The 13,299-nt window shown below is 35.9% G+C and overlaps 1 protein-coding gene across 4 annotated transcripts in view; it reads right to left on the bottom strand.

The window, feature by feature from the left end:
* Nucleotides 1–787: 787 nt before the first annotated feature.
* Nucleotides 788–13,299, bottom strand: part of LOC114351279 (NAD kinase-like) — a 40,329-nt gene continuing 27,817 nt past the window's right edge. For 3 of the 4 annotated variants that reach the window (XM_028302427.1, XM_028302426.1, XM_028302425.1), the window contains 3 exons: nucleotides 5,876–5,959; nucleotides 4,199–4,328; nucleotides 788–1,021 (listed from right to left, as the gene is read on the bottom strand). In XM_028302427.1, the coding sequence (XP_028158228.1) occupies nucleotides 803–1,021; nucleotides 4,199–4,328; nucleotides 5,876–5,959 (433 nt within the window). In that variant the 3' untranslated portion in view covers nucleotides 788–802. Of the gene's footprint in view, nucleotides 1,022–4,198; nucleotides 4,329–5,875; nucleotides 5,960–8,727; nucleotides 9,341–13,299 lie in introns of those variants that run through there. The other variant, XM_028302429.1, reaches the window with a different exon arrangement.

Raw genomic sequence — 13,299 nt, 5'->3', positions numbered from 1 at the left:
ATTTGACCTATGTTTCCTCTTTTTGTTGCAATGTTTACAATACTTGCGGTTTATAGAACGTTTCCGAGTAGAGCTAGATTGACCAGCATCCGAACAATCAGTGTCTCTTTGAGATCCTTCGGTTTCAGAACCTTGTGAGATGGTTACAAAATTAGATACCTGGGGGACGCTGGTCCCGCCAGGATCGNTTGCAGTGAATACTTAGTTATTAAAAACATCACAAAAGTCAACTATATTTTTCGATTATTGACTTTAATAAACGCATTAAAAATAAATTAATGGTTTTTACTTTAAAGAAACACAACCAGTACTTTTTAAGAATCGTTTTTTTGAACATGAACCATGAAATTTGAATATTATCAATAAAAAATTGTTACAATAATATTTGTAATTGTAAAAAACATGTTTTTTGTTAAATAACACCTATACAAAATATTTCTCTAAAAGTAGGTTTTACTAACTCTTCGAAAAAAATCGATAGATAAATCGCTATGGTTTAGTTATGTGACATCTCTAAATCTTTCAAACTCGAAACGTCATACGGATCATCTTAGGTGAAAAAGACTATAACTAAGCAGTAAAGGTATGATTTAGTAGCAGATTCCACGTACCAGCAGCAGACGACGTTTTGTCGGGACCCTACTGGTTTCTATGTATTTCTATGAAATACCATTCGTAATCAGCAACATAATGTTTAAAGTTATTTCTGAAACTGCTGAACAGTCTGCTGCTGCTACGTGGAGTCGGCTATGAACTTCGTTACTTTGTCAATGGCATTTAGCTCATTCGCAAATTCCTTGACTCAATTGAAACTTAGTTCGTTTACCTGAAACAGCGAGCTGGCGTGTAACAAAGTGCCGTCTCCACCTAGACAGATGATGAAGTCGATCTTGTCTGTCAGGTCGTCGGTACCCGCGCGGAAGGTCATCAGGCGCTCGCGCACCGACGAAAAGTCGCCGTATGACGCCAGCAGCGTGTCATCCAGCACCGCTGCTTCTACGAACACTACCATGCTTTTGTCCTGGAAAGAAGACGATGATAAAAAAGTTAAGGAGCAGTGTTAAAAGTCGCCCGGCACGCGAAAGGTCGGGAATTCAATCCCATTTGAGGCAATTAGATTTTAAATAAAGAAAGTGTGTTGAATTGAACAGTCTCAAAAATTCCACAGGGCTATAAAGTTATTCTAACTAAAAAAAAAATCACTATCCTAAATAATAATAATTTAATATCTGGTTAAAGTTTCAATAATATTATCAGATATTATCCACCAAAAATTATTGATTAAGCATCCCGAACACCCCGAATGATTTATAACAAAATAACTAAAAAAGAACTGCAAAGGCAGGGGATTTATAAAAAGAAGATTGTGATTTATTTTGACACCAAAATAACATGGTCCTCCGAAGAAACAAAGATCATTTTAAAAACAATCCAGATCGGCCGGCCAGACATCGGATTGCCCTTTATTATGCGTCGTACGAGTATGCTAATATCGGTCGAAGTGGGAAAGCGAGTTGCATTCGATCTAATTACACAAGGAAAGCAGGTTGAGTAGACCTACTCAAATCTAGATATGGACACAGACATCTTGACATACATATGTGAATGTTGAATGGGATGGGAGGCAACGAAAATGTGGAATGATTTGGCGTGTGCGCGGCAATCTAATAGATAACTTATTTTTTTTTATTTGTTGCAAATACATAAGTAGTGTAATAAAAACAAATGGCCGTTTCATTAACAAAAGGTTGATCAAAGCCACCTCGCATAACGTGGGTGGCTTTGATCAACCTTTGTTTTTGATATATCCCTTATCAAGGCAAAGTGGTGTCCAAGAGACACTACATCTTTTAAATAAAAATCTTAATTATTTACATAGTTTGCACCATTATGTGTGTCCAGAAAATCAATCAAGTTCTCTACAGCTAATTTATTTCTGGCTGGACAAAGAAACAAATATCTTATACTAATCTACCTACTAAGTAGGTACCTACTAATATTACTAATTTACTAATGTTACAAATTTTACTATTGAAGAGTTTGTTTGGTTTAACGCGCTATTCTCAGGAACTAATACTGGTCCGATTTGAAAAGTTATTTTCGTGTTGGATAGCCCATTTATCGAGGAAGGCTTTACGCTATTAACATCACCTTACAACCAATAAGAGCGGAGCAGTAAAGCAAAATGTTGCAAAAACTGGAAATATAATTTAATCTAAGTATTTTCACGCGTACGATGTCGCGGGCAGATGCTAGTCTAGTAAGTAAGTACAGGTTTTTTGTGTTAGGACAACGAAACGTAGTTAGGTCACCTCCACGTCTACTGCGCTAATTATAATTGTACGAGTATGAGGTCGTTGTATGTTGTATCGATCGAGGTTCGCGTGAGGGACAAGCGTCCTCGGTTTAAATGCCCACGTTAGCCGCCTTCCGGGGATATTTAATTAATTACTCGTCTAGTGGCCATCGACTTGGATGACTTATTCATAGCAGTCCCTTTGACATAATCTTTAACGGGATTACGCAGACTGTTTTTCGCTCTAAGGCTGGTTTTAGTTAAGGTTTTAGTGTCACGCGGAACGTCCGGTGCGGACACGCTCCGCACGGCCGGCCGATCTGTATGAACTTCTAGTGAGCGTTTTAGAGTAATTTAGAGTTTTGAGCGGCCTAAGTGCTTTAAATATTAATAATTCCTTCAGTACATTAATCGCAATCCGTTGCATTTGAACGGGTACCTACTAAAGAACTACTAAACTCAAAATCCGACACTTTATTGCCTCGAAAGGTCGTATCGACTTATTGCTACCGTGACTCACTCAAGTAAGAGTGGTTACTTCTCGAGTTTCAAAATAGTTTGTAGAAGCTAACCGTGTCGTTTGACAGTTAATATTTTTAACGATTTGGGTTCGATAATGAAAATAATTACAGAAAATCCTTAAGCGAAAGAAAAAGAAAAACTTCATTAGTAAAATAAAATAAATAACATAACTCTCTCACAATACCTAACTAATGCAATAAACATTAGCTATGTTTTTATCTTAAAATCCATTAGAGTTAATTTCAATTCGTGACTAATGAAAGTTTAAAACAAAAGAAAGTCACGCGTTTCTGAAGAGTTTCAGTTTTATTGCTATACCATTTTGTTTCTTCGATTGGGGATCGATCGGGCTGGTGGATCTGAGTCAACAAACCGATACAAAGTTGAATCAACCTGGAGAACGCTATAATTAGGGCGGGTTTGAATCATCTCTGATGCGGCTTTCCTTGAACTCGTGATTAGTTTCCAGCTATTCCAGCAGTTCATATCCATTTGTATAAGATTTTTCTTATGTTAATATTAGTAGTTTAACGATAATCTTCCTATGCTTCTTATCATTATTCAATTATGAAATCCAAACTCTACAATGTAATTGTTTTGATAAAAATATCGCACGTAGCTTCATTTGTAACTATTATTACCTAAAAATGCGGAAAATTTACCTACACTTTGTTTGTGTCATAAAAATGTAACACAAACACAAAAAAAACAAAGTGCAATTTTTTCGCAGATCATCAATCTTTTTTTTTGTAGAATGTGCACCTCATCTATATTATTCAGAATAAAATAATTTACATCCGTTGTTTGCTACCCCTAACACAGTAGGTACGAGTACAAGCTTTCATAGTCCAGACTCCAGACGGCTATGTTTGTTTATGTAAAATGTCTCAGGATATTTTTTATGTACGGGACGTATATTTTACTTACTGGGGGCCCTGCTCTGAACTAAGGGGGACCCCTCAAAAAAAAAAAAGGAAAGGGCAATTGAAAAAATAATAGGGTTGCTGTTCAAAATGTTTTGACCAGACAGAACCCCCTCGATCGCGAGGCCTGTACCCAGGGAATGAGCTGTAATAATAAGTTCCCTTCCATCACCGGGGAACCAGACGCAGGTTAGCGTACCATCCCTACATTGTCAACATTCCACAAGCTCGCACTGAGCGTTTCGATGACTTTTATAATGCAAACAGCTAGGGGACTATGGAATTCGCTGCCTGCTGTAGTCTTTCCTGAAAACTATAATCCGGGCCTTTTCAAGGCGAGAGTGACTAGGCACATACAGGGCATATATGTCCTAGAATGCATCTCACTTAACACCAGGTGCGATTGCGGTCAAATACCTGCCTTGTCATGCATACAATAAATAAAAAAGTCACTCACATGAACCAGCCAGTGCACGAGCTGCACGAAGGGCGCCAGGATGGTGGCGTCGTGCACCTTCTTGATGACCAGCACCGTCAGCGGCGGCTTGTACCACGTCAGCCGCTGCGACGCCGGGTCCTGGATCTGCCTGCAATCAAAGTCAACGTCAAAAATTGACTATTTAAATAGTACTTACAAATCGTCAAATATTTTGCTCTTAAGGAGCCCAGGTACATGTCTCAATCTTTTTACCCTACCAGCGCTTTGAGACCAACATTTTCTGAGAAGAAGCGCCGCAACAAACTGTAGTGTAGGACCGGGATATGGTTAACACCCGAACGGTGAAGGGGTCGGACTGGCCGACTCGATATCCATTGTGGTGAACTCACTAATTAATGATTGAGTTAATGATTAGGTGGTTACCACGAGGGGTTAATGGGACTATTAGTAAATTTGTAATTAAAGAAAAATAACCACATTTGCTTATCATAATAAGGTTGAAAACCAATGCAAAAAACACCATGATATGGACAGTAGAGCTAGGGTACCTACTTAATAAGGACAATTTCTAAAATAAGGAACCAGACTTGCGTAGGAGTATCGTCAATATAAAATGCATGCGGAACTTATAACTTCATTAAGTATGCACTTGTGTCAAATTAATTGACTTCTGATTCCGATTAAACAAAAAAATGTTACTTACGGTAATTTAATTAATATAATTTATTCATCAAGTAATCATTTAAGTATTAATATTATTTCCTTTTTGAGAGAATTAGATTGAAATAAAATGTTTTTAGTGCTGATGGTAACACAAAATATCGAGTGTGTGTTTACTTACAGCCGATTTTTATTATTGTATTGTTGTGGACCTCATGTATTTGCATTTAGGAATAAAAATAAATTCATTTGAATTATACTTACATAAGTATTCGAAGCGCTTCTATCTACATATTCATTAACTCTACCTATTCGGCAGCGACAGAAATAGGTACAGAATATACAAGTAATAACATACATTGTGAACTCGTTAGCTTTATTTCAAACCCTAGTGGTTTTCAAAACTATCTAAACGTAACCCTATGTAATTATATTTTTTAGTTGAAAAAAAACCTGAAGTGGTAACTTTGCTTTAACAATTTTAATTTTCGATTTTACCTAGGTGCAGCCCCAATAATAGGTATCTGGAGATGTCCATTTTGAACCTTTACATCAACAAAAGGCACATTAAGATTGGTGGAAAGGCCTTGTTGCCAAAATATCGAAAAGAGGCCAGTTAATTTAAATCAGTGTCATTTTAGATCCATAAATACAAAAGTATTTACGCGATAGGTCATCACGACATTTGAATCGTAAAACGTGACGGTTGAATTGAAACTTTACCGATTCGAATTTAAAAATAGACTATTTTAATGACTTAACACTATAATAATGTAGATTTTCGAAGTAAACAAAGTTATTTTATGAAGAAAAATGATTTTTGGAGTAACCATCATCATTTCAGCCATAGGACGTCCACTGCTGAACATAGGCCTCCCCCAATGCTTTCCACGTTGATCGATTGGTAACGAACTGCGTCCAGCGCTTCCCTGCTACCTTTACGATGTCGTCGGTCCACCTTGTAGGTGGGCGTCCTACGCTGCGTTTTGGAGTAAAACAAGTAAAAACTATTATAAATAAGTAAAAGTTACTCACATTACCATTGCCGAGTTTTTCATTATCCTGCCGCATGGTCCGAACTGTTGTATAGGCGAGGGGGCGTTCAGAGATCTAGTTCTCCTGAAACAATAAACAATCACATTTTTTTCAGTTCCTCAAAATCTTCCGAATTGCCCTCGTACATGTCTCGGCGTTACTGACAACAAGGTTTTAGTTCCTTCTGTGGTTCATCCTGGCATTCGAAGATCTCGCACAGGTTTATTAAAAGAAACAGAAAACTATTCATTGAAAAAACTCGTAGGTTCACTACGAGAAAATACGAAGAGTCACGGACAAATTACGTTGATTCACCGTCATTATACCTGAACGTATTCCATGGCGATTGTCGAAAGACAAACCGTGTTATGTTGTGTATCACTTGTCCACATCCAAACAATGTACTGCAAGGAAACGCTATTTTGATTTATTTAATAACGTATTCGTCATTATACTATAAACAGGGTGATACTGTTTTCAAATTTTCAAACTGTAGTCTTATCTTTTTAGCAATGCAAGAGCATTGACAGGATAAATATTATGTCAGGAAATGTAATTCTATAACCTGTTTGGTTTTAGTTTCATCTAGTCCATAAGTTTATTAAACTAGGTTACTGTTTAGTTTAATACACCCTAGGTTCAAAAATAATTGTCTCTATCAACTTCAGTCAAATAGAACTGTTAGTTTTAATGCACCGTTAAAATAATCTTAAAAAGATCTTTCTGCTTCGCTTCAACGATTAATAATTGAGATTGTTATTATTGTTTTCCTGCGTTTCTTTCATTTCTTTCGTTGATCAACAACTTAGTTTTTTTTAATGACATGAATAGGTACATTTTTTTAAGTTATTCAAAATTTGTTCGAAATGCGACTCTTAGGCTGGCTTGCACCATCTTACTTTAACTTTGACAATGGTCAAAAATCTGTCAAAACAAAAAAACACCGGTTATCGTTGTATTTACAGACAAAGTTAGGTGGTGCAACTCAGCCTTATCGCTACAAATTTTTAACGGTGTCTTTCTAAATGAAGCACCCTGAGTAGTGTAGAATTAAAATACAATGCGATGGAACAAGAACCTGACATTAACCTGACGACCTTGCAAATGAGTCGTACAACAGTTTCTGAATGTTGTCTATATGACATGATATCGAAAAACTTTATAAAAACGGAAATCACTGCTTAAGTACGGTTGTTATCGTCTACTGAGGCCCATTGTTATGGATGATGAATCATTAGGAAGGTACTTACTGAGTACCTACTTGTACAGTGTTGTGATACCATAAATAAAGAAAATAAACAGAAATAATTGATTGATTCATCAATTGTTCGATTTCAGAAAAGTTTGTCAGTAAAAAGCTTAGTGAAAGATTTTTTTCAAACTTTCTGCTTGAAAAATCGTATTCACCAAGTAAAGTCACGTTCGTCCGGTGAATCGTTCAATTTCATCTTCAAAAGAAATATCTTTACTATCAATCGAGCAGAAACTTTAGTAGGTACCACTTTTCACTTGACATGATGTGACACTGTTAGCATGACCCTAGAACATTTTTACAAGTGCCTCTGAGTTATGACGTCATAGCACGTTAAGTTTATATTATTTTCTCGGTCCAAAAATCTTGCGCGGTTCTTCGTGCTCCGTTCCCACTGCCCATTGCAAAAAAATTGCTCAGTTGCTGAGTCATCATTTTAATTGCCTATGCCAGGGTTTCCCAATTTTTTTTGCCAAGGAACCCTAATTGATTATACTTTTCCTAGCGGAACACCCGTACTACTCCGCCCGCACGCCCTGCCGCTCCTTTGCGTAAACAAGTCGGTGCGCGCGAACAACGTCGGTCACGAAACGTGGGATAATATTTTTTACGGAACCCTTGCGGCCTTTCCACGAAACCCCAGGGTTCCGCGGACCACCTTTCGGGAACCGCTGGCCTATGACTTTTCTTCTTCTCTAATTTTGAAATATTTTGTCTTACAAAAACACTTAACAAAAAGTATTGGCTTGATCTTTGTTCTAAGCATTGTTTTCTAAATTTGTAGTTAGTAAATAGGTTAATAATACTATGAATGCCCTCAATAACACATTTTTAAAATCAAGTCAATGTAATATAACGTAAAAGGTAGTTTGTTTTCAGGCAATGTTGTAATGTTGTGGTTGAAAAATAAACCATTGTATCAGATCGTGCCGAAATCGGAATACATTAACACAATTATTTTATTAATTAACTTTCATCCGTATTAATAAATTTATTTAATTAAGCACTTAGGTATTTACACAGGATAGAAAGGAAGTCCATTGGAATTCAGTTTTTTTTTTATCAAAACAGGAATGTAAGATGCTAGTGTTGCAATAATAAGGTAAATAACATGTAACATCATATTTGGAGTCATTTATTTATTTATTTATTTCTCGCTTTTTATTGGACTCACTGACCTTTGTTTCTCAACTAATAATAATCTGATAATTTTGAACTTTTTTTTCCAGTATTATATTATAAGTTGGTTCAAAATAATAGCATAGGTAACTCCCGCATTAGGTTCCAGCAATTCATTGGTATTTGAACCCGAAACTGCACTGGACATTGTACCCAGGCTCGCGAACCACCACGCCTATCCATCGCGCTATTCACATACATTCATTAGTGTCCGTTTTAACGCTACGTTACTTTACCTACTTTTTTAACTGCAATTGTGCTAAAATCAGCAACAATAGTGATTCGGTTAGCAGTGCGTGTTTTTATTGAACGAGATAAACAATGTTTTTGTTATGTTTGGGAACTGTTTGTTATTAGAAACTTATAAATTAAAAAGATTTGGGTGGATAGTTTGTTCGCAATATTAACATAGCATATCTACCTTCGATCAAAATATTCCTCTTTAGCCCTTACAAGCTCCGTCTTCCCGGACTCGCAAGAGAACTGCCTCCGCAACATTTTTTAAGTTAATCACATGCACAAAACACACATTTTTATTCACATCCACGATCTAACTGCCGATTTGAACGCGTAAACATTTTTCTACGCGCATCCACGAAGGTTACACTGCCGGAACTTGACGCACTATTAACGTTTGATTGCTAACACTCGATTATAATCGAGTAGAGCATTATTGAAGATTACACGTGAAATAATAGGGGGGTACTCGAATAGCGAGCGCGGAAGACGCGCAAGCGACTGTGACGCGAGCGCACTCCGAAGCCTCCGATCGCGATCGTTTCGAGTCACTCGAGTGACAGTCGCGACCTTGATGTGAACACGCCGGGCAAGATTACAATCTGACAGTAGTGACAGTTCGCGGCGGGGACGATCTTATCAGTATCGACGTTCCTTGTCTGTGAGGCGCTTGGATTTGTTTATGCGGGTCACCAACCTCCTCTTGCGCTTGCGCACATCATGAACGGTTGCCCTTTGTTTTGCTGTCGATAAATTGAAAACGTTTCACAATATTTTCTTTTTGCGTAAAGAATGTTCATCCACTGTGCTTAACTCGACTACTGTGTCAGTTTATTTAGATAAAAAACTTAATGAAGAGTTGTTTACGAATCCAATCTGAATCGACATTGACCGATATAAGCGACAGTCCATGATGGCTGACCGTGTTTACTGGTCGAGTTGACACATTCAAACCAGCAGAAGGTACGATAATTCCAAGGTAGCAGAATTTTAAGTTTACTTCTAACTAATGGAGCTTTTAATTCGTCCAATGATCATTTCTGATTTATTGTTGATTTATGTGCGTCCTACTAATGATGATGATTTATGATCAAACAAACTTTCAATAATTTAACTAATTATCTATTTGGAATACAGTATATATTTTGTTTAAATCTCTAGATAGGTAATATATTTCTCTAATGACTCTACATTTTTACCAAGAATAACATCGTTCTCGGCTCGTAGGTAAGAAAAATTTCTAAATTCTTAGTAGTTAGCATCGATGCTGTAAGAATGGGCCATGGGCCGGAGGCAGGCGCTAGTGAGGTGTCAGCTCGCAGCATTGACCGACATAGCGCATCGCCGCGATTTCAAAACTGATCGCTTTGACGCGATCGCTACTGGCTAGCCTTCGTGGGTCCGACCTTCCACTAAGTTTAGTATTGTCTGCAATTGTTTTTTTTATTTTTATTCAACTGCATAAACCTAGGCAGGTATTTGAGCGCAGTCTCACCTCATGTTAAGATGCAGTCTAACGCTTAGAATCTAGGGTGGGGGGAATCATTTAATTCCTTCCCGAGTTCCCTATGAATTCTTGTCTAATTTTTTCTTCGTTCTCTATCTTTCTAACCGTTCGTGTGCACCTTAATGAGCTTGGACATCAGCCATGTAGAAGTACCCCTTAAAAAATTGAAGGTTGATATTCGGTACTATGAGAAAAGTGAGTATGATTGTCATATTATTTTCCAGAATTATTTGAATTTACAACAATCAGTAACTAGGTAACCTTACAAAACATTGTTCTTTCAATGGCACGACTTCCACAAATGTGGAAACCTCCTAAAAGTAAGTTAATAGAATCTTGATTTGGTAACAATTCTAGTTTTTATCTTACAAAGATGAAAATATAACTAGTTTTTGAGAAAATTGCGATGTTTCGCAATACTCTACGATCCAAGTGCGATAGTTAGGCTGTTACGACTACGTTACTTATGTTATGTGACTTACGTAATCTTTTTGTCTGTGACTTACTGACTTCTGTACACTCGGAAGCATATTTGTCTCACAAATTCTAAAATTTTACTCTCCTATTCACCTCAAAGATTCGAAGTGTAGAGTCGTTTTTGAATTTGTATGCCATATTAAATAAATAAATAAATATCATATCATAATTTGTATGCCATATTAAATAAATAAATATAATCATTAGATAAAGACAATATTCTTTGTTGTCAGAAAATCATTTTCAATTTCGTTAGCAACATAATAAGTAGGTCGTATAGCTGACCTGGCAGTTCATTAATCCGTTATCAATAAAACACGAGGATAGCCGGTGAACACCGTGTGCATATCGTGATATGCTCTAGTCATGACAAAAGCGGGGTTTATCTAACAGTTGTGATAACGAATAATAACAATATTACAGAAAAAGGCCACAAACACAAGCAAATCAAAATATTTACTGTTATGTCACGCAAGCAACCCATTTAAAGAAATACTTGGCATATTTATCTACAATTTAATTTAATTTAATGCAATGTTAACCTTTATACTAAGTCTTCTGCAAATAAGCTATTATCATTAATCACTATCATTATCATTTTAAAGAGGACATATTTGATTATTCGTTTGTTTGTATTGAATAGGCTCGGAAACTACTGGACCGATTTGAAAATTCTTTAATCATTAGAACTAATTCTAAATTATATCTAATGAACATAGGTGTTACGAAGTACGCTGGACTTATGGAATGGAATATGTTTCTAACTGTTAAGGGGGTGCAGCGCGGACGAAAAACTACGATTTGATAGCCGAGCTAGCGGTGGCGCAACGAACTAACACGATCACACACAAACTGCTTTACAGAGTAGAGACAAAAGAGACTCAACACAGAGTAAAAACACGTATTTTCACTAATTTTGCTAAGCAAAAAGTGAATTTATATTACGTAAAGGATGGTTAGGTATTATAATCAGGAATAAAGAAGATTTGATTTTTTGTTGGTATTGCTGCAAAAATTCTTACACAATAAAAATCATAACTAATTGATTTCTGATGAACAATTTGATCAAAGGCGTTAAACAGTTTCGTAAAAGAGTATTTTTCCTAAACGTTCAATTCGAATACTTAGGCAGTTAACGTAGCGTCTTTTCTTTCTATACATGGTCAGAATGCAAGGGTGTGAAACTAATCGAGTACCTATAGTTTGGAAATAACTTTTTTTTACTAAACTCTTCCAAACTGTATGAGCAGTTACGCAAATACCGCGTGAAAAAATCGAATTGCCTAAGGCGGGAATTGAACCCACGATGCCTTAGGCAGTTCGATTTTTTCAAGTTATTTATAATTTTCAAATTAGTTTGAGATGCGACTCTTAACGCTAAAAATTAAATAACTATATAATGTGTCATAATTTATAAATAAAACAATTTGCTAAATATTTTCATGGCTTTATTTAAGATTTGGATTATAAAAAATATATGTTTATGTAAGCAACTACTCGTATAGATTGACGAATCGTATGATTGGGCTTTATACGTGGCGTAGTTTTGCACATACGCCTATTTGCCTAAAATTTTATTTTGTATCTAATGGAAAAAAATTTTTTTTTTCTTACTGATGTTATAGATTAGAGCAAAGTGAAATCATTGCTTAAATAATTGGAAAAAGGCGTAAGCGGCAGTTTCGCCCTTATACGTAGGAGCCATCGAAATATCAAAATAGGTACATGTCCCAAACACATGTTTCGTAACAATCGAAGTCATAACAAAAGAGCTACTATTTGCATGCTCTGTGCTCTACACTACTCTGTAAAGGATTGACAAACACACATTTGACACTTGACAGCTACGATAAAGCAAAACGCCTGTTGATTTCTTCACGGCAAAGTTTTTTTTGGAAAATCAAAAAATCTCAACATCAATGCATTAATACCAAAAACGACAAAGGGGGCGACCTTCAAAATATTTATTTGAACATTTCCATATAAGAATTATTGCTTCATACGTTAAATTAACAAAGTTCTCGAAGAAATAAAATTTCCAAACGTCTCCATTTTAAAAGTTGTTTATTAATTTTTTACGTATTTATTTAAAATTTCGAAAAGGCGGCGACCTAGATCAAGGATTGGGCTACCCTACACAAGTTCCTTTGATGTATTTAAGCCTTTATTCGCAGAGCACTCGTGATTTAAAAATATGTCAATTTTAAGGATTCTGTGCAGGACCCCCTTAAGGAAAATACTAATTATTATGTACTAAATATAACAATACCTACTACATAAATAGTACATGCACGTGAATGACGTAAATACAAATTGCCATGGCTATTAAACAAGTCGTAATAATTTGTATTGTATTAGAGAACATCAAAGTGTCATCAAGACATGATGAACAGTATCTACTCGTAGTATCTGTGTAGTTAGACTGATCGGAAACTGAATACTGATATTGAAATATTTCCGTTTATCAATCACTTTAAAAAGATTAGACGACACTAAAAATAACATTTTATCCTAAATTGAAAGAGACAATAAACTACATAGTCCAAACTGGAGAAGCAAACAAAATGCACAAAAGTAATTTGAAACGAAACACTTTCAGTAGCAATCAAGCAATTAAAGAATAAATAAATTGCCTACGAAAATCATATGTATCAGGATATTAAAATAATTAAATATTGAACATGGATGTTTTAGTAATGTTTCATAATGTAATTTTACAAAACCTATTTATACGAGTACAAGAGTTTCTAATAAATTACGTAGATACCTAAG

Source organism: Ostrinia furnacalis, unplaced genomic scaffold (assembly GCF_004193835.3).
Source record: "Ostrinia furnacalis isolate ACB-3 unplaced genomic scaffold, ASM419383v2 OfSCF1126, whole genome shotgun sequence".
Classification (NCBI taxonomy): domain Eukaryota; kingdom Metazoa; phylum Arthropoda; class Insecta; order Lepidoptera; family Crambidae; genus Ostrinia; species Ostrinia furnacalis.
This window is presented reverse-complemented; position numbering and strand designations above follow the sequence as displayed.